This window comes from Pan troglodytes, chromosome 3 (assembly GCF_028858775.2).
Source record: "Pan troglodytes isolate AG18354 chromosome 3, NHGRI_mPanTro3-v2.0_pri, whole genome shotgun sequence".
Lineage (NCBI taxonomy): Eukaryota > Metazoa > Chordata > Mammalia > Primates > Hominidae > Pan > Pan troglodytes.
In genome coordinates this window covers 149402054-149424726 of record NC_072401.2, presented here as the reverse complement: position 1 = coordinate 149424726, position 22673 = coordinate 149402054, and the positions used below count along the sequence as shown (strand labels likewise).

The 22673-nt window shown below is 37.0% G+C and overlaps 2 protein-coding genes across 7 annotated transcripts in view; one reads left to right on the top strand and one right to left on the bottom strand.

The window, feature by feature from the left end:
• Positions 1-1058, top strand: part of PRMT9 (protein arginine methyltransferase 9) — a 47955-nt gene extending 46897 nt beyond the window's left edge. For 4 of the 6 annotated variants that reach the window (XM_517474.8, XM_024356323.3, XM_063809056.1 and 1 more), the window contains 2 exons: positions 349-471; positions 688-1058. In XM_517474.8, coding sequence (XP_517474.3) covers positions 349-471; positions 688-903 — 339 coding nt within the window. In that variant the 3' untranslated portion in view covers positions 904-1058. The remainder of the gene's footprint in view (positions 1-348; positions 472-687) is intronic. The other 2 variants (XM_024356322.3, XM_063809054.1) reach the window with 1 other exon arrangement.
• Positions 1059-4200: 3142 nt separating this feature from the next.
• TMEM184C (transmembrane protein 184C) lies at positions 4201-21908 on the bottom strand. Its single transcript, XM_016952346.4, is given in 12 exon segments — positions 4201-5229; positions 5462-5633; positions 6396-6495; positions 7895-8007; positions 9690-9783; positions 10954-11028; positions 14294-14499; positions 15203-15239; positions 15337-15467; positions 21224-21393; positions 21396-21527; positions 21796-21908. Coding segments are annotated over 11 exon segments (1410 nt in total). The 5' UTR covers positions 21442-21527; positions 21796-21908; the 3' UTR covers positions 4201-4963.
• Between the last annotated feature and the right edge of the window lie 765 nt (positions 21909-22673).

Sequence of the window (22673 nt, the reverse complement as noted above, 5' to 3'; positions counted from 1 at the left end):
CAAATCCTTGGGTTAAAAATTTTAGAGCTGTTTGGCTTAAGAAAAAATTTAATCTGCTCTCATCCAAATGAAAGATCTACAGGTAATGGAAACCAGAGCAAATTATCTAACCTGCCTAAACCTTGGTTTGTTCATTCTTTTTGTACTGGAACAATGAAAGTTCTAATGAAAGCCAGCCTTAGCTTGATGTGGGAATATAAAGGAGGTAATGTAAAAAGTATTCTATCAAGTACTATTGAGTCAAGTACAAAGCAATCCCTGACCACAAAAGGAATGTGTAAAAGTGAAAAACTTGAGCCCTGACTACAAAAAGAAAAAGTGAAAGTGAAAAAGTTATACTTTCTCTAGGTACCTATACGTGTATTTTTGGACCTATCCTCATTGCCCTGTATACCTTTAAGCAAGCCAGTGGAACTCTTAAGACTAGATTTAATGACTCCATATTTGAACACCTCTAACAGAGAAGTAAAGGTAAGGACAACATGCAAAGTGATTTCGTTTGTTATTGTTTAGAATAATTATCTTAAATTAGGTAATACTTTTATACATACTTTTAGCTACTTTAAAGATTTAAATCTAGTGAAATGTATTTTAAATTTTTGTATTTAAAAGTAACTAAAAAGAGAAAGACTTATCTAAGTCTACTCTATGCACTCTGATATTTTCCTAATTTCTTTATTTTCATAGGTATACATTTGTAAATCTGGAAGACTGACTGCTATTCCATTTTGGTATCATATGTACCTTGATGAAGAGATTAGGTTGGATACTTCAAGTGAAGCCTCCCACTGGAAACAAGCTGCAGTTGTTTTAGATAATCCCATCCAGGTTGAAATGGGAGAGGAACTTGTACTCAGCATTCAGCATCACAAAAGCAATGTCAGCATCACAGTAAAGCAATGAAGAGCAGTTTTCCAATGAAAACTGTGTAAATAGAGCGTCAACAAGTACAAAATTCTTGTCTTAATTAGTGGGGGTATATAAAAATTCCTTGTAATGGTCAAATATTTTTTAAAATTGACATTAATAAAGCATATTTTAAAAGATTCTAAATAAAAGGGTAGCATTATTATAGAAATACTGCTGCAGATTTGCTTTCTGGAAAAGGATACATCACTAGTTTTTTAAATTAGGAAACTTCTTTTGCTCGATTTTACAGAATAGGGATTTTAAAAGTCTTATCATTATTGACATGTGTAAGTAAAGCAAAACTTTACTTTTGTAGGCATCTTGGCCTTTTTTTCTTAAATCCAAACTTGTAATTGGGAAACACTGAAAGGCTTCCACTGAAGACTGAGGGTTATGGTTACCTGTAAATTCCAATCTTGCTTCCTTTAAATACTCAGTGTACATCTGAAACATCTCAGGTTTTGTTTTGAGAATGCAAGCTTGAAAAAGAATTTAAGCTATAAGCTAAATGTAATTAAAACAGTAAAGGAGTTAGGGAATAAATCTTCAGGAGGCAGCATTTTTCTTGGTCTACTTTGGTAAAAGAACATTTAAAAGCTGGTAACAAAACAAAGTTAAATTGAAGGAAGACTTAATCCTATACTATTTTTCAAAGTTTTGATTTGGATGTACAATAAGTACATTAATTGATCCAATTTTTACAAACTTTTGAAATAAAGGAAGATCATTATTATGCCTCCTATACACTGCATGCTCTTTGTAAGTCACAAATAAGACGGATCTTTGCTCCAGACTACCTGTTCTTGTTACCTCTATTATTATACTACCCAGCTTTATTTTTAAAATAAATTTTATTGCATACATTTAAGGTATACAATGTGAAGCAAATTAACATATCCATCATCTCAGTTACCCACATATTTTTTGTTTTTGACAACAGCAGCTGACATCTAGTCATTTACCATGAATCCCAAATACAGTACAAATTTGTTACCTAAAATCCTCATGTTGTACATTAGATCTCTAGACTTATTCATCCTACATATCTGCTACCTTGAATCCTTTGACCTACATTCCCCATTTCTCCCTACCCCCCTATAACCAGTTTTGCTCTTTATATATTTAAATTTTTTTTTTAGATTCCACATATATGTGAAATTATGCAGTATCTTTTTTTCTGTCTGGCTTATTTCATTTAGCACAGTGTCCTTCAGGCCCATCCATGTTGTAGCAAATGGCAAGATATCGTTGGTTTTTTTTTTTAGGGATGAATAATATTCCATTGTGTGTAGGCATATATATACAGTTTCTTTATTCATCTGTCAATGAACACTTCAGTTGTCTCCATGTTGGCTACTATGAATAATGCTGCAATGAACACGGACTGCAGATATATTTACAAGGTGGTGATTTCATTTGCTTTGAGTATATGCCCAGAAGAGGGATTGCTGGATCGTATGGTAGTTTTATTTTTCTTTAGAAACTTTCATTCTGTTTTCCATAATGGCTGTACCAATCTACATTCCCACCAACAGTGCACAGAGTTCCTTTTATTCCACACCATCACAACATTTGTTGTCTTTTGTTTTTTTTTGATAACAGCTAGCCTAACTGGTGAGAGGTAGTACTTCGAGTGGTTTTTATATGCATTTCCTTGATGATTAATTATGTTGAGCACCCTTTTATATACCTGTTGGCCATCTGTGTGTCGTCTTCGGAGAAATGTCTTTTCAGGTCTTTTGCCCATTTTTAAAATTGAGTTGTATGAATTCTTTATAAATTTTGGATACTAACCCTTTTTCAGATATATGCCTTACATATATTTTTTACTCAATCTGTAGGCTATTGTTTCATTTTGTTGACTGTTTCTTTTACTGTCAGAAGCTTTTTGGTTTGATGTAGTCACATTTGTTTTTGTTTTTGTTGACTGAGCTTTTGGTGTGATATCCAAAAAATCATTGCCAAGGGTCAGTGTCCGGGAACTTTTCTCCTATGTTCTCTTCTATAGTTTCTGGTGTTACATTTAGGTCTTTTATTCATTTTGAATTGATTGTTGTGTAGGTCTAAGATAAGGGTCTGATTTCATTGTTTTGCATGTGGAAGTGCAGTTTTCCCAGCATCTTCATTAAGAACACTTAATGAAGACTGTTCTTTCCCCGATGTGTCTTCTTGGTGTCTTTGTCAAAAATTAGTTGACTGTATATGTTTGGATTTATTTCTGGACTCTTTCTTCTGTCCCACTGGCCTGTGTATGTGTTTTTATGCCAGTACCATAATGTCTTGATTACTATAGTTTTGTAATATAATTTATAATTAGGAAATGTGATGTCTCCAACATTTTTTCCTCAGTATTCTTTTGCCTATTCAGGGTCTTTTATCGTTACATATGAATTTTAGGATTTTTTTCTATTTGTGTAAATAATGCCATTGGAATTTTGATAGGATTGCATTGATTCTGAATTGCTTTGGGTAGTGTGACCATTTTAACAGTATTATTCTGATCCGTGAGCACGGGATATCTTTCCATTTATTTGTGTCTTTCTTTTCTTTCATCAGTGTTTCATAGTTTTCAGTGTACATACAGATCTTTTACTGCCTTGGTGTTAAATTTATTCCTAAGTATTTTTTTTATGCTATCATAAATGGCATCTTAATTTTTCAGTTAGGTCATTATTTATGTATAAAAATGCTAATGCTTTTTGTATGTTGATTTTGTATTCTGCAACTTTACTGAATTCACTTGAGTTCTAACAGATTTTTTTGGTGTGTGTATCTTTGGGGTTTTTACATAGAGCCCAGTTTTAGTTTTAATAGAAATGTTTATAATAGTGGACGGAATAAAGACTTTGTATGATTACTGTGAACCACTATATCTCTCTCTATATATAGATAGATATGAATGAGTATGTGTATAAATACATAAAGCAAAGGCTTTGAGAAACAATACTCATCTTTGCTTTCTGTAACATACTATGGCACTTTCTGTTTTATTATTTTCATTATAAAATGTCAAACATGACCCAGTGGGGTTGTGATTAGCAATTAGAGAAACCCCATCCTAGGTAATAAAAAGTTTTCCCAAATAGCACCTATATGTCTTTCTGACTGTGGTTTAATGAGTAATTAAGACCATTCAGCCAAGATTTACATTTGCTGCCACCTTTAATAGCACTGATGAAAAGTAGTACTTTTTTTTTTGACTTTTCACTGTGCCTCTAATCAAGAAATTTTTGTTAAAATATTAAGGGTTTTTAATGTTTAAAGAATGAGACATAAAAAAGTTGCAGAAAATAAATGATAAATTCTTATTTATTGAAAGACATTCAGTTGAGGAATAGGGATATAACTGTTTGTTTGTTTGTTAGGTAAGCTTATATGGCACATGATTAAGTTCCACGAATTCGTATTTCTGCATTATGCTTTCTGATAATTCCGGAGCATTATACTCATGCAGCAGTGGTAGGAAGTACTGATGTTTTTTTAAAAAATGTCCATTCTTGGCCAGGCGCAGTGGCTCACGCCTGTAATTCCAGCACTTTGGGAGGCCGAGGTGGGCGGATCACGAGGTCAGATCAAGACCATCCTGGCTAACATGGTGAGACCCTGTCTCTACTAAAAAAAAAAATTAGCTGGGCATGGTGGCAGGTGCCTGTAGTCCCAGCTACTTGGGAGGCAGAGCTTGCAGTGACCCGAGATTGCGCCACTGCACTCCAGCCTGGGTGACAGAGCAAGACTCTGTCTGTCTCAAAAAAAAAAAAAAGTCCATCCTCTTGATAAAGCAGTGTAACATCAGGAAGATTTAGTTGGGGTCATTGTCTACCATTTGAGTATGTGATACCCTAATGTTAAGAAATCAAGTCTAAGTCTAGGAAATTTAGACCAATTATTTTTGATATACAAAACTTACATATATAAATGCAGTAGTTGTACCTGGCTTTCAGCTATTTTTGTGTTGACATTTTCCATCATTTATGGTCTGTCCCAAGCACAAAATCCATGGGATACCAGGTAATGATATAATGTAGTAGTTGCACAGTTTGCTTTTCCATACTGTTCAGGAATCAACGGATTTATCTGAAGGTTCTTTTTTCTCTCCTATAGTATCACTAAGGATTTCATCAGATATCTTAGCTGTGGTAGGTGTAGTCTGGGGAGTCACAGTGTGTCCAAACCCTTGGTAGTGACCCATGGGTGAAGGTGGCATAGAAGAAGCAATGGAAATTGCATCTTGTGATGATGATGATAATAAACTTGTATGTTCATTTTGATCTTGATCCTCGGGAAACAGTTTTTTCCTGGGATGTCCCCTGACTGTCCGTCCTTTAATATAAAGTTTTCTGTTAGTCAAAAGTTATTTTTACCATTATAAACTTACCATTCTAAAAATAAGCTCCCCACTTCCCCTTCTCCCACTCCCCAAAGTTGATGAGCCTGCACTGTGGTACTGCTTTAAAGTCTCTTTTCATCTCTAAATAGATAATAAATTGCCCTAGTAGGAGAAATTCAATATCCTACCCAACCTATTTGGTTGAATTAAATAGCTGGTACTTACCAACATGCCTTACTTGTTCAGAAATATCATCTCTAATATCTGAGACATCCCACATGGCAAGAAAGGAATCAAAGCATGAGCCCTCTTCTGCTTCTTGGACATATGGTTTATATGAGAATGTGTAATGATGAGCAATGGCAGCGAGGAACATCTCAATACAGATAATAAAATCCTATGAGAACAACAATAAGATAACAGCCACCTTTGGATTTAAATCTAGTTTTGTAGAGTGCTATCTTTCTCTACTTGCTTTTCAAAAGTGCTAAGATAAACAGCTGTGTTTTTTCTTCTCAGATTATATTCATTTTTCCATTTTCTAAAATAATTATTTTTGACCCCTTCAAAAAAAGACAAAATGCCAAAATGTGAATCTATTTTGCACTTCCTCAAGTAGCAGCCTTGAACTCCTGCATTCAAGCAATCCTCCCACTTCAGCCTCCCAAGTAACTAGGAGTATAGGCATGTGCTGTCATGCCTGGCTAAGTATTTTATTTTTTAGTTTTTTGTAGAGATGAGGTCTCTCTTTGTTACCCAGGCTGATCTCGAATGCCTGGTCCAGTGATCCCCCAACGTTGGCCTTACAAAGTGCTAGGATTACAGGCGTGAGTCACTGCACCAGGCCAGCCTCAAGTATTTCTTAGCAAAGTACATTTCATTCTCAATCACATCAAGTATATTGCATTCCACCACCCAAGGACTACAAGGAGAAATGTGGAAAGAGAATTGGACTTAGGAATAATGAAATCCAGGTTTTATTCATGGATCTGCTACAAATTAGTAATTATGGCCAATTTCTCTAGGGTTCCCCTGTTTTCTCACCTGTAAAGTGAGGATAATAGCCCCATACCCTGTGTGTTGTCAGGTTTAGTGGAGATATGTAAAAATGCTTAACAAATAGTAAAGTTCTATTGAATTCAGAGATGGCACTACTTACCTGGAGTCCGGTGGCCACAGCTTCTACAGTTTGCCATTCCCACGTATGCTTTTCAGAAATAACGCCAACTTTTACCAACAAAGCAATAACTACTGCTTGCCTATATGTTAGGAAAAGGTAAACGCCAAATCTATATCAAGCATAAAATGAGCAGTAGTTTTAAAAATGTGCCATTAAAAAAAAATCCAGTGCAACCTGTGTACCACCACCACCCTGCCTTTACAGCATATTGCTGAAGAAACTCTATGTTAAATATATTAATTTGCTTTACAAATTCATTTTTCTAGTAGTTTTGTCTCAAGATAGGGAGTCAAGCTGAGCATTTCAAGCAAATCTAGAGATAATGGCCCCAGGTAAAATTTAAACAGCAAATAATGACATGGACATGCTTTCATAGTTGTATACATAAGAATATTCACTTCAGTGTTTCTTATAATGGTAAAAAAATTAGGAACAACCTGAATATCAAAACGAGATTAGTAAAAAGTTATATCCACATAACAAGAATACTAAGCAAAAAAAAAATAAAAATAAAAATCACCCCCCCCACAAAACAAAATAATATTTCTGTTTACTGACAAAGAACTGTATCTACAATATACTACTGAACATTGTCGAATTCCAAAAATTTTTATAGTATGAAACTTTCTCTGGAGTTTTATATGTGACACAGGTTTACCAAGATGTTAATCATTCTTTTCTGGGTGGTGGGATTTCAGGGATTTTTCTTTTTCCCTTTTTGTATTGTTTCTAGCTTGTTAAATTTGGTGTATTTGTTTCTAGGACCCCTATTACCCACCTCTTTACTAAATTCTTTTTTTTTTTTTTTTTTGAGACAGAGTTTCACTCTGGTGCCCAGGCTGGAGTGCAGTGGCATGATTTTGGCTCATCGCAACCTCTGCCTTCCGGGTTCAGGTAATTCTCCTGCCTTCCCTGCCAAGTAGCTTGGATTACAGGTGCCTGCTACCATGCCTGGCTGATTTTTGTATTTTTAGTAGAGACTAGCCATGTTGGCCAGGCTAGTCTGGAACTCCCAACCTCAGGTGATCCACCTGTCTTGGCCTCCCAAAGTGCTGGGATTACAGGCGTGAGCCACTGTGCCCGGCCCTCTTTACTATATTGAACTATGTATAGTTTTACCTTCTGTTTTAAAAAGATTTACTGATTATTTTCCCATATAATTAAATATTCTACATCATGCTTTCTTTCAAACTCCATAGTATTCTATTATATGACAGGGCCATGATTTATTTTAATAATTATTCTAGTATTGACATATTTAGGTTGTCTCAAACTATTTTCTTCATATAAATGTTACAGCGACCATCTAATTATTTCTTTTGAAAATCGTAGAAGGGCTAAAAAGATGAACTTTTTAAAAGAGAAGTAGAGACATTTTAATCTATCTTCCGCATTAAGACTGTTTAAAAATCCTCCTTAATCAACGGTTTTTACTGCCCTTAAAAAAATGAGAACATTTTAAAAAAAGTAACACTTACCAAAAAGAAACAAAAACCACCAGCTTTACACAAAGAAATTTGCCAACAGGTTGGATTGGGCTCAGTTCTTCTTTTAGTACTTTATAAAAGAGCAGGAGACAATACATGGCAAACTAGAAACAAGATTAACATTTAAACTTGTTCAGTAATAGATATGGTAATAGAAATATTAAAGTTACATACCAGAGACCTGGTACAGAGTAATGTTTCAGGCAAACTTTTCTAGGCTTTATTATTCTATTTTTTAGATTAACAAGCTTTCATAGTTTACTATAGATGAATATATACTACATACAACATCTTCCGTAAAAATGTTTTTAAGTGTTCACTTCCTGGGTTCCATAAAGGGAACAATAAACAAATGAGTGACATAAATGGAAGAAATGGCTCTTGTTCAGCCAAAATAAAAAAATCCATCTGTAACGGCTTTTAAACATAAATGACCACTCATTTTATGAGGCTTTAGCTTATTACCTAGTCTATCCTATGTAACTAACCCATTAAACAAGTACAATTTCAATAAAATTGTGACTATGAAATCTGAATGTAAAGAATCAATTTTTCCTGAGAACAGTGTATTAGTTCAGCTAGATTTATTTTTTAAAATGAACAAGACTTACTAACTTTTTAGAAATCTGTAATAACCTAGTGTAGTGCTGAATAACAATATTTTCCTGAAAGTTCAGTATTCCCTATTAAAATCATATAAAATGCGAATTCAAAGTATTTTAGAATATGAAACCAGTAAAGAAAGAAAGAATAAAGTGATTCATGGTGTCCAATCATCCTTTTTACACATAAGCCAGTTTTTAAATAACTGTCATGAACTAATTATAAAATTTTATTGCCTAATGTTTTTTCCACTTAAAATACATAACTTCTATATGTTTCATCAGGCTTATTTTTAGTAACTGCCTAATATTTTGGCCAATGGAAAGACCACAGTGCATTCAACTAGTCCCTAACATTGGGTTTTGGATTGCTTTCAGCCTTTTGTTATTTACAAGTAATAGGCTTTATATACAAAGATACTTTAGGCAAACATACTTTTGAACACTTCTTTAGAATACATTCCCAGAAACAGAATTACTGGTTCCAAAGAGGATGAACATGTGGGAAAACTTTAGCTACATGGACATTTAATTTTTATTATAAAGCTCTAATACCAACCATGCATACCACTGCATCTAAATTATTTTGCTGACAGCATTAGTCAAAGAATTTAAATAAAATGCACATTTTTTTAAGCTTGTAAGATCAAATAGGACATTACATCATAGGTCTTTGGAACATACAGTTTCTAGAACATCATCCATTTTTTTAAACTTGGCATTCTCAATTTTCCTTTAACTTCAAATATATGATAACAGAGAATTTTATTCTCACATTTTTATTCAAACCCTGTACCATCAAATACCAATTTGATATTTTCTCTTCTGAATATGTTCAGTATATGTGGGCGTGTGTGTGTATTTTTTTTTTTTATGTAGCACTGTGCTTTTATTTATGACATACTCATACAGCTATGCAATGAGCAACAGAAATAAATGAACAAACATGGTCAACATGTGAGGGTATAAGTTGCCAAATAATAAAGATGTTATTATATCTTTATATATGTATTAAGATATATATTAAATTTTTTTCAAGTCTTTCTATAAATTAAATTTCAGATTTAATTTATAGGAAGATTAAAAAGAAGCAAGCCTTATCCTAAGAAGAAACTTTGTCTAAAGAAATTTAGTTATAGATACGAAATTTAGTACATTTTAAGAAAAGTGAACATTTTACTTACCAACTGTGACATGTTGTTTATTATAACTAAGTAAGTCCAAGCATTTGAAAAGCTAAAGTTCCCTTCGTCATATATACCAAGCAGCTCACAGATTCTAAAAATAGTAAAAATGAGATATCTCTATGATTAAATCAAAATCGTACTTCAAAATACAGCAATAGCAATACTTAAATTTAGAAGTCAGTTTATTTGAGATCTCACTGACAATCACTTGACTTTGGACACAGAGAATTTAGAAGTCAGTTTATTTGAGAGATCCATTGACAATCACTTGACTTTGGATCTAGAGGTGGTTCAAAAATGAAAAACCCATTTTTTTCTAGAAATATTACTGTATTCCTTCAACTTGAAGGAAATCCCAAATAAGACACATAACACTTAACTAGAAAGAGTACTAAATTAAAAAAAAACCAACTATGCTGTCTAATTTTGGGAAAGCTTGATTGTTAAACATAATATAATGCAGGTGTATATAACTGTAGTTGTTAATTTTTTCCCCTCAATTGTCTTGGAGGTAAATTTTATGAAGACCCAGATCCCCTCAAGTAAGTATTACCATCAGTATTGTTATAATCTTACCCAATTTCTAAGCTGCAGGGAAATAAAGCATGCCTTCATAATTAAATGGCTAAATAATTGCTAGCTCAAAGGCAGAATAAAGAATTCTTTCACAAGTCTTTCTTTCCACTTTTCCTCTGTGAGCATGCAAAATGTTAGTAACAACTAGGAGATAAAACATGTAATCTATTGGCATTAAAGTATTTGATGTTCTTGAATTTTTAGGGAATAGTTTTGCCAGGTAGCTTAATGATACCCCATTTTACCTCAATTCTAAGCCTTGATAGAATGTATTAAAAGAAAATATGGCTTCTTTCTTAGAGTACTTCTAATATATTCTAAATTAACTATGTAGAAAATAAAACTGTAATTAACCTAAAGTAGCATACTTTAACTTCATGCAATAGGGTTTCTGTAAAGCTGTGTATTTGAAAAAGAAAGTATTTTTTTTTTTCAAAGTGCTTCACAGCAAGCTAGCTCTAGAGAGGATGTAAATGTTTAGAAGACCCCTGTGGTGATTCTTTGCCTATAAATGGTCATGTTATTTATTTTAATAGAGTGAGTTTCTATATAGTTTTTTTTTTTTTTACAACAGACTAGACCTGCATTATAAATAAGCACATTAACACTATGTTTTCTACTTAGTTGTTCCCACATAAGATCACAAGGATGAAAAAAAAAGTTCATATAAAATCTGAGTACTTACAAAGCAACGATGGTGGTGAAAGGTCTGACAACTGTGTACTGTAATACACCTAGTTTGCACCTAAACAGCAATACTCTGCAAAAGAAAAAGAACTTAGAATTTCAACTACTCATTTAAATAGCATCAGATTTTCCCCAAAGCCTCCAAATTAAAATCACTTTGATGAATGATACCATATTTACAGTTAATTCTTTCAATGTAGTCATCCTTAATAGCAGTGGCAGAAGAATGTGGATGGCAGGAAACAAATTATCTAAATACCTTTTTTATTTTTTGAGATATAGGATCTTATTCTGTTGCCCAGGGTGGAGTGCAGTGGTGTGAACATGGCTTACTGCAGCCTTGACCTTCTGTGCTCAAGTGATCCTCCCACCTCAGCCTCCTGAGTAGCTGGAACTGTATCTGCATACCACCACACCTGGCTAATTTATTTTCTGTAGACATGGGGTCTCACTATGTTGCCCAGGCTACTCTTGACCTCCTGGGCTCAAGTGATCCTCCCACCTCAGCCTCCTGAGTAGCTGGGAACTATATCTGCATACCACCACACCTGGCTAATTTATTTTCTATAGACATGGGAGTCTCACTCTGTTGCCCAGGCTACTCTTGACCTCCTGGGCTCAAGTGATCCTCCTGAGTAGCTGGGACTGTAGGTGTGTGCCCCCACCTCAGCCTCCTGAGTAGCTGGGACTGTAGGTATGTGCCCCCACACCCAGCTATTTTAAAATTTTCTGTAGAGATGTGGTTTCACTGTGTTGCCCAGGCTAGTCTCAAACTCCTGGGCTCAAGCCATCCTCACGCCTGTAATCCCAGCACTGTGGGAGGCCGAGGCAGGCGGATCACTTGAGAGCAGCCTGGCCAACATGGCAAAACTCTGTCTCTACAAAAAAAATAACAAAATTAGCCGGGCACGCCTGTAATCCCAGCTACTTGGGAGGCTGAGGCATGAGAATTGCTTGAATATGGGAGGTGGAGGTTGCAATGAGCTGAGATCACGCCACTGTATTCTAGCCTGGGTGACAGAGCAAGACCATCTCAAAAAAAAAAAACACAGTAATCTTTGAAAATGAAATTTAGATACCGGTTCTCTGCATAATATCCTATAAATGGTTTCTCATTTGACAAAGACTCTCATTTAGACAAACTTTAGACAAGCCTCTGATGCCTCTTTTCAACTTGGCTTCATCCTTGGGCCTTGTCCTTGTCCTGTGTCAGTCAATCTAAAAGAATCTTGCTAAGTCATTCCCCAGCCCCCTTTGATATCTGATCACCTTTGACATCCGATCAAATTCCTCAGCACCCACCTTGGATGACTAAGGCCTTGACCTGCCTTTAGCAAGAATTCTGTTCAGTTTAGTGAGAATCCTCCTAGCCCTGATGTCCCCTCTTCGTAATTCTGCATTCGCTGACCCCCTCAACATGCTCTAGCTATAAATGCCCATTTGTCCTTGTTGCCTTCAGAGTTGAGCACAATCTGTCTCCCTTGATAACCAATCTATATTAATTTGTCATTACCATTCTCTCATGGCCTCCTGTCCTTCTTCCTTCATTGCATTTCCTGAAATAACTAACTATATATTTGTGTCTTAATTCCTAACTCTCCTAACCAAACTAAGTTCCATGAGGTCTATGTCTGTTCTGTGCACTAAGGTATTTCTTTATACTAGCACGTACTTGGTGCTCAACATATATTTGTCAAATGAACACATTAGTAGCTTATTATTTTAAAAAGCCAGGTAGCTCCCTGTCATTTCAAGGGTGTAAATAGAGACAAAATTTGTCAGGACGTTGTACAAATGGTCCTGTACTGCATAGGAGGCAATGCACCCATTCTTATGTTGTATGTCTACACTGATCACTCTACCTCCATTTACCTTGGCTTGTAACTTCCACCTTATTCCTCATTTATTAGTGAAACTGCCTTTGCAAAATTATGACTGAGACAGTGAAAGAGATAACTTAAACCGACTCCATCTTGTGTCTAACCTCCAAGCTGTCCTTGTTCATTCCTGGGCGTAGGCTGAACTAACTTTGAGAGAAACTTAGTTTATAGTTTCTCCCAAAGCTATAGAAATAGCCCTGCCCCAAAGCAAACCTCCTTGCCTGGGGACTAGATTGCCTTTGTAGGACTAACATTAGCCATAAGATTAGAAATTATGGTTTAGGAGTCATGCAGCTGGAGGCTACAAGATTCTGGCCCTCCCTAAACTGCTCCTAAGATCAGTGCTTGTGATATTTTGCAGACCCTGCATTTGTTGAATCAGCTGGCACCACCCAGATCAATAAACTGGCTCATCTCACCTTGTGGCCCCCACCCAGGAACTGACTCAGTATAAGTGGACAGCTTTGACTCCCTATGATTTCACCTCTCTCCAATCAGCACTCATGGCTCACTGGCTTCCCCCTACCCAGCAAATTATCCTTAAAACTCTGCTCCCTGAATGCCTAGGGAGACTGATTTGAGTAATAATAAAACTCCTGTCTCCCGCACAGCTGGCTCTGTCTGAATTACTCTTTATCTTTTGCAATTCCCGTCTTGATGAATCGGTTCTGTCTAGGTGGCTGGCAAAGTGAACCCCTTGGGCGGCTGCATTAGTGGACATGTCCTATTGATTTTTCAGTTGCATTCTCTTATTGCCTTTCTTTTCTATTCCAATCTCATCCCCCTTTTCAGTTTTATTTCACAAATAGATTATTATAAACTCCTAATTTATTTCTCCATCTCTGGAATCTTCTTCCCTCCAATTCATCCTTTATGATATTGCAAAATTAATCTTTCTAAAACACTGTTTCCAAATGTTTGCTTGCTGAAAAATACCAAGTGGTTCATTTCTATAATAAATGCAATTGTAAACTCAATTTATTTTTCAAAATGAAATGACATAAGTTTTAATGTCCTACATGAACATACAATAAGGCAAGCTGATGTATTATGTTACCAAACACTGTTACTTATTGCTCCTACTTCATATCATATGCGGTTCTACAACCTACATTATCTTGTCTTTGTCTTTTAACTAGCTGTGTGTTCTTACATAAGATCTGCAGACCTTGGTTCTCAACTGCAAAAGCATATTGATTAAATGATTACTGCTTTTACCTGCAATACTTTAATTTTTGGATTTGGGATTAATAATGTAAAAAAGACTAACATATATGTGGGATTACAAAACTGTTTTGTTAGCCTTCAAACAACTATGAACTGCATTAGGAGCTGTCTTATACTTATTGTTCTGCTATTAATACTTAATGCACTGCCTTGTAAAGAGCTGATTGCTACTTAAAAACTCTGCTTAAATGAAAAACCAAAACATAAAAGAATTAAACCAAACATACTTACTCTCCCATAGCCCATGGTGGACAGCAACATAAAGGAGGGAAATGTTTCTGTTGATCTTTGGCTTCAAGGATTAATACCAGATTTGGATACCGGTTAGTTAGATAATTGGTAAGGAATCCCATAAAGTTGTAAATTACATAAGCTTCATAGCATTCTCTGCAGGTATCCACATATATTGCAATTCCGGGATATTTCAAAGCTATCCACTATGAAAAAGCACAGATGTTAAAGATAGTTGCAGCTAAGATAAAATGAATCACCACTCCATTCATGGTACTCACAATAAGCTAATTTTTATGCTTGAGATGTCTTGTCATATGCTTACATGGGACTCTCTAAAATTTATCATTATGAGGGCTATCAATCTGTGAAATGAATGTTTAAAAGCAATAAACATCTTAGATATTGGTAAACAAAAACAAGTGTTTGAGGGGTAAATAATGAATAAAGAGAGAAGCTAAAGTAAGTACTTGTGTTCTTAAATCTGAAGTTTTTCTTAATATGATCATAGATAATGCTGCTAAAGATATTTCCTTTAATATTTACTCATATTAGAAGCAGTCATCTACAACAATTTCATGTGTATCCATTGGGGAAGGTTTTTAAATTTTTGATTCAAATAAAAGACGTAATAAATAAAAAGTAGTAATATAATTTAAAATATTACATTCTTTAACAATCTGAAAGTTTAAAAGAAAGCAAACAGCTATAGATTTTTAAACATTTATAATATCACATTTTACATTTTTAATTATACTTTATATTCTCTATCATGAGAAACAAGTGAACCTTTTTACTTATTAATCTGACTCCTTGTCAATAACATACTTTCATTATCTTAAGCATTCTGTAATTATAGTATCATCAAACAAGTTCTTAGTTAATGAGATAAAAATGAAACATACTTACACTATCTAAACTGTAAATAGGTACCATCCAAAGAATCCTATTGGAAAAGGAAAACAGAAATTTAAAACATTTTATGTCATATTTATGAAATAAGCCAACACAACAGTAGTGGAATCAAAATTATTAAGACGTACCTTATTATTGGTTTTTGTAGTTCAGGTTGTGTATAATGCACTAAGTGTTGCAATATCACCCACAGTGATATAGGAATAGTCAACAGCAAAAAGATTCCAGCAATAAACCAAGCCTTGGTGTGTATTCCAACCTTAAGAAACAAAATAACATGTTAGTATAAATTCTGATATTAAAACAAAAGAGCTTGGCCAGGCTCAGTGCCTTGTGCCTATAATCCTAGCACTTGGGGAGGCCGAGGTGGGAGGATCGCTTGAAGCCAGGAGTTTGAAACCAGCCTGGGCCTACAAAGTGAGACCCCGTCACTAGAAAAAAAAAAAAAATTAAAAAATTGAAAAAAATTTGCGGGGGAGGGGGGACTTTTATATTAACTTGTAATCTTGCCTTGAAGAGTATGAATCTTTTTTTTTTTAAGGGGAAAAGGTGGGCATTTATTTTTGATGCTTGAAGGGTTGAGCAGTTTACAATTAAAATAGAACTAAGGTCTACAACCTTAAGTATCACTGTTTTTCTTTTTCTTTTTTTTTTTGAGACAGTTTTGCTCTGTTGCCCAGGCTGGGGTACAGCGGTGCGATCTTGGCTCACTGCAACCTCTGCCTCCAGGGTTCAAGCGATTCTCCTGCCTCAGCCTCCCAAATAGCTGGGATTACACACCCAGCTAATTTTTTTGTATTTTTAGTAGAGACGGGGTTTCGCCCTGTTGGCCAGCCTGGTCTGGAACTCCTGACTTCAAGTGATCCGTCCGCCTCGGCCTCCTGAAGTGCTGGGATTACAGGCATGAGCCACCGTGCACAGCCCAGTTTCACTGTTTGAACAGGACTTTTTCTTCCTCTACCAGAGGCCAAAGATAAAAGAGGTAGAAAACAAAAGTATGGAGAACAAATGCATTTTTACAACAACAAATTTCCACATTAAAACGTATAGAAAGCTTGAAAAGGGCTGAGTGAGGTGGCTCATGATTGCTTGAGCCCAGGGGTTCCATCCAGACCAGCCTGAGCAACATGGCGAGATGCCATCTCTACAAAAAATAAATTAGTGAGGCGTGGAAGCATGTGCCTGTAGTCCTACCTACTAGGAAGACTGAGGTGGGAAATCTGCTTGAGCCCAGGAGGTCAAGGCTACAGTGAGCCATGATTTGTGCCACCGTACTCCACCCTGGGCAACAGAGTGAGACCCTGTCTCAAAAACAAAAACAAACCAAAAGCTAATACAAAGTCTTACTGATTGTGGGGGCGTTAATCAAACAGTAAATGAAAAGCAAATATATGGAGGTGAAGACTCTAAAAGGAATGTCTAAGCACTCATATTACAGGGCTTTTTGCTTTTATCCATTTCATTTAAAATTGAGTACAGTAGTCCCCACTTATATGTGGGGATTAGGTTCCAAGACCCCCAGTGAATGCCTAAAACTGTAGATAGTCCCAAATCCTATATGCATATACTATGTTTTTTCCTATACATATATACTTATGATAAAGTTTAATTCATAAATTGGACACACAGTAAGTGGTTAACAAGAAAATAGAACAATTATATATTGTAATAAGTTATTTAAAACTTATAAATTACTTATTTCTGAAATTTTCCATTTAATATTTTCAGACCATGGTGGACAACAGGTTACTGAAACCAAGGGAAGTGAAATTTCAGTGATGACCTAAGAAAATAATAATAGGATAAGCATATTCTAGATCTCCTTTATTATAAAGTGATCGTTAAGAATGGTACTGCGGCCAGGCGCAGTGGCTCATGCCTGTAATCCCAACATTTTGTGAGGCTGAGGAGGGCAGATGGTTTGAGTCCAGTAGTGTGAGACCAGTGTGGGAAACATGGCAAAACTCCATCTCTACAAAAAATACAAAAAATTAGCCGGGTGCCAGAGGATCACTTGAGCCCAGAAGGTCAAAGCTGCAGTGAGCCATGACCGCGCCACTGCACTCCAGCCTGGGTGACAGAGCGAGACCCTGGCTCAAAAAAAAAAAAAAAGAAAGAAAAAAAGAAAAAAAAGTATTGCCAAGTAATTGCTTATTTTGATTGCTTTAGTTCCAAAAACTAGAACTTGGTGGTACACTTAAGAGAAAAATGATGTGCTTGTGACTAATGAAGGTCAAGTGTCCTCAGTGTGCTATAAAGAAGAAAGTTGTTTTTGTTTTTTAAACAATCATAAAACAAGTGACTAGAGACTTGGTCACTGCAGGCCAAATTTTAAAATCCTGTACCACATAGTATCATTTTTACAGTGCAAGTGGTAATTTAGTTTCAGAAAAACATCATCTCTCCACATTAATGTCATTAATTTTAATTATTGGTTTTACAGTTGTTTTGATTTTTGAGCTATATAAAAGTTACATGCACAAGAAATTTAACCTATTTTATGTGTGTATATATTTAAGTAACATTGTAATAGAATAACTCAACACTAGCTATCTGCAGAAATTATCAATATAATTTTTTAATTTTATGTTTACCTCTAAATAATTTATTCAAATTTGAGACACATTGATATAGATACCAGTAATATTATTCTTAATCTTTATCAGCCATGAGTTGAGTTTTTGGGCTCACGAAATGAGGAGGAGATAAACAGATTTTTTTTCTAGGGTAACTTGAGGAAAGAAGAGAGGAAAGAAAAAACCCTTAAAGACAAGCATCCAAGAATAAGTTAACTCTCCCTCAGCAAAATGCTTCAAAACAGAGAGTGGAGATGAATAGGAGAGAGTGCTTTCTGGGCCAGGTCTTCCTGAGGGGAGAGAGTAGAACTGACCTAAGGGCATGAGGTAAATGTGCTGAGGTTAAAAAAAAAAGTGTGCTGAGGTAAAAAGACTAGAGCAGCATGCACATTCACTTCAGGTATACATGGTCAGCCAAGTGAGTGGGAAAAATAGTTTAAACAGTGCAGATGGTCACCCTACCATTCCAATAAATGGGTATATGCCCCACCATGGGCATGGGATGAGCTTCCAGAACTGTGAGAAAATAAATTTCTGTAGTTTAAGCCACTCAGGCTATGGTATTTTCTCACGGCAGCCTGGGGACACCAAGATAAACTCTCATATTTGTATCTGCAGCTCATATCTTTCTGAGCATTAGATGTGCATATCCAACAGCATATCTGACATGCCTATTGAATGTCTCTTATTAAACTAAATGTCCATAACAGAACTCAATTTCTCTCAAACCTGTTCCTAACCCTCAATTTTCTATCTCAGTAACTAGCACCACCATTTACAGTTGTTCAAACAAAAAACTTCAGAATCATCTTTGATTTGTTCCTTTCTCTCACTGCTTCTCCTCTGGAATCCAATCTTCCTGCTAAGTCTTGTTTGCTCACTTCTAAGGATACTTACAATTCAGTTTTCCATTTCCACTCCTGCTATCCTTACCGGGGCCATAAACCATCATAGCCCAGGCACCCACCACCTCTCACTACCATAAAGAGCTTTCTAACTTCCCTTCACTTCTGCTTTATTTTCCATAGCTGGTAGAGTGGTCTTTTGAAGTTATGCAATTAGACTGCCCTGCATGGTAACTTCTCAGATCTTTTCTGGTTTCTTCCACAGCATTTTATACACTTTTATTGATTTGTTTTTGTTGGTCCCTTTTGTCTCCACCACTAAGTTCTATGGAGGTAAATGTTCTCTCATATAGTATACAAAGCCTGATTCATCACTGGGACTCAGTCATTTGGGCAGAAAGAGGGGGAAAGAAAACAAAGTAAAATATGTATGGTGGTAGATGGTGGTAAGTCCTATGGAAAAAATAAAGCAGAGAAAGGAATATGAAGAGTTGGGGGGGGAAGTTGACAATGTTAAATAGAGTAGTCAGGTGACATTTGAGTAAAGACCTGAAGAACATAAAGGAATGAGAATAATATCTACGGAAAGGAAATTCTGTGAAGGGGAAACTTCGTGCAAAGTTTCAAGGAGGGAGCATGCCTGGGATTTTTGAGCAAAGCCGTGCAGTGGAAGCCTAGGACTTGAGGAGAAAAAGTCAGAGGGGGATCAGGTGGGAGTGGTGTCAGATCATGTTGGACCTTGATGGCCACAGTGAGGAATATTGGCCTTTACTCTAGGACTAGAAGTGATTTAAGATGACACACATAATGTGCCAAGTTTTAACTGGTTACTCTGGCTGGTGTGTTGAGAAGAGTCCAAGCAAGACATGTTGAGAACTTGGCTTAGGACAAGTACAGACTACAGATTCCAATTTTTCTTAAAAGCTAGTGGTACCTAAAAACTACATTTGAAACTAACAACTAAGAGAAGTCTTAAAACTGGACTGATATTATGCATATAATTAACCTTTAAAGTGGTTCCTATACCATACTCCACGGAAATATTTCAAAGTAAGAAAATCCCATTTGTATTAAGATGCTTATACCTAAGTTTTTGTAGACAAATTGTGGAAATAACCTAAATATCTAACAAATGGGAAATATTGAATGTAGCAGAATATTACATGGCCATTAAAAATAACTATATGGGCCGGGCGCAGTGGCTCATGCTTGTAATCCCAGCACTTTGGGAAGCCGAGGTGGGTGGATCACAAGGTCAGGAGTCGAGACCAGCCTGGCCAACACCGTGAAACTCCGTCTGTACTAAAAATACAAAAATTAGTTGGGTGTGGTGGTGGGCACCTGTAATCCCACCTACTTGGGAGGCTGAGGTAGGAGAATCGCTTGAACTTGGGAGGCAGAGGTTGCAGTGAGCCAAGATTGCGCCACTGCACTCCAGCCAGGGCGACAGAGCTAGACTCTGTCTCAAAAATAAATAAATAAAAATAAACAACAACAACAAGAAGTATATGGGGCTGGGTGCGGTGGCTCACACCTGTAATCCCAGCACTCTGGGAGGCCGAGGACAGATCACCTGAGGTCAGGAGTTTGAGACCAGCCCGACCAACATGGAGAAACCCCGTCGCTACTAAAAATACAAAATTAGCCGGGCGTGATGGCGCATGCCTGTAATCTCAGCTACTCGGGAGGCTGAGGCAGGAGAATCGCTTGAACCCAGGAGGCGGAGGTTGCGGTGAGCCGAGATCTCGCCATTGCACTCCAGCCTGGGCAACAGGAGCAAAACTCCGTCTCATAAACAAACAAACAAAAAACTATATGGACTATGCTAGTATGGGAAAGTCATCAGAAAATAATTTAGTGTAAATAGAGAACACAAATGTATATTAAATACAGTTTATGTAAAAATCATTTCCACAATAAAGAAGGGCCTAAAATAGTCATGGTCTTATTATAGTTCTTGTAATAGGTGTTCCTCTGTAAAAGTACTTGGTGGGTTTTACTAACTCCGAATTTAAAGTTCATTATATAATATTTATATCTGAGTTATTTACCTTGGGGTTTTCCAGCTTGTAGTACATTACTGATGTCACAATAAGCATATGACATCAAAAAATACATATAAGGGACTTTTTGCAAAACCTTTGTTGGGTAAGAGCTAATTTCCACAGTAAAAACAGACACCAAAGTTAAAACAACTAGAACGCTTTGATTCAGGAAGCTAGTTAAAAGCTAATAAAATTCAATACATGGTTTTCAAGGTAGTTTACTTGACCTAGTTTCGTCCAATGTCTGAACAGATCAGATTTCAGCAATAAAATTACCTTACTTTCAGGGAACTGATGAATACTTGCAAAACAGTGCCCTTCTAAGCAGCTATATTAATATATTCTATTTTCTCGACCCGGTCCCACCTCCACCTGTAGCATGACTTGAAGAACCGTGAACAAGAAATTAGGTTTATATCCTAAGAGTAGGCTCGTTTACATTAGATGGTTTTCAGGACTATCAGGGCAGAAATGGGGGAAGGGTGTCTCTTTCCCAACCATAGATGGGTAGAAGAAAGTGTACAGGCTGATGGTGCAGAACCCTCTTACCTCCAGTTTCTGTAATTCCCACACGCATAGGGGAACCGCAACCACTATTGACACCAGGTAGATGACCGCTACTAAAGGTCGAATCCACTGTCTCCAGTTCCTCCAGGTACAAGTGCAAGGCATGTTTTCGCACAAATCAGATCCGGTTAGCAAGGGAAAAGATCTCGAAAAGATTGTAATGGGGAACTCTGTTCTCTGGCTGTTTTGTCAACTCGCATACTACGGAGAAAAAGCTGTCGGGCGACTTTACGAACAGCTCGAGCCGCCTCCTGGACCGGCGCTGTGTCTTCTTCTGCTGCTGCTCCTGCAAATGTAGCCGCTCAGGGTGCTATTGGCGAGCAGTGCAGGCAACATCCTTTCTTCCCCACCCCGCATCTACCCGGTTGTACTGCGGTGGAATCCCAGGCAGAGCCGCTGCCCTCACCTGGGGATCGCCCTGAGCTCTGCCTGTACCATGGCTTCCAGGAGAGCAGCACCGACCAGGAACCGGCCTCTAGGGACCCTGCACACTCCGGTTCTGTCTCGCAGCTGCCTGCCCACTCACTCTTTTCTTTGGGGATCGAGCTTCCTACCTCCCGCACTGGCAGGCGTCTCTTCACCCGATTCCGCTAGTAGGTAAGGCCCCAGGATCTCCTCATTCTTTCGCACGGGACCTCCCCTACAGCGGAACCCAAGGCCAAACCAAGACTTTCAGCTCTTTTCCGCTTCCGCCCCTGCTGTCTGAGGCAGGTGATTCGTCGTCAGCGCCAAACTGGGCCCGCCCCATCCGCCTCACTTTGCGCTCTCTGATTGGTCAGCTGTGGGGGCGGGGCTGCAGGATTGCGTACTGGGGTTAGAAAGAAGAGCAGGTGCGTGGAAGTGGGTGGAATTGCCGCAGATGGTCCAGCGGGCTATTGCAAGGATTCTGGAAGCTGCGGGAATTATTTGACGACACTTGAAGCACACCTACTACATTCTTCTGCTGGCGTTATTCCAGTTTAAAGAAAGCTTGGGTAAGAGGCGGTTACTTCAGAGTTGGACTGGAAGAGAGAAGGCCCATCTCTACACAAAACATCTCCTATTCAATCTAGAGTGGATACAGAAGCCCGCTGGAGTAAGAAGACAAGGAAGAATGGGAAACCTCCACCTAGTTTTCTGTCAGTTGCTAGAATCTAGGGGCTAGGCCGCTTGGTTATTTCTGGATCCTACAGAAGGCTCATTCAAAAGGTAGCTTAATTTTAGAATTAACCGCAAATAGGGAATGCCCCTTCCACATTTGGAACTTGTGTTAAAAATTTGCACTCATTTAAGTTTTAAAAAGTTGACATTCCATCTGACAAAGGAGTTTTATATGCTTAAAGCCTTTAGCTAAACCAATAGAGTAAACAAATATCTACTACTCAATTACATATACAAATGCGTTTTATATTGTAATTGTAATTTTCAGGGGGACAGGCACTGTACTAAGTTC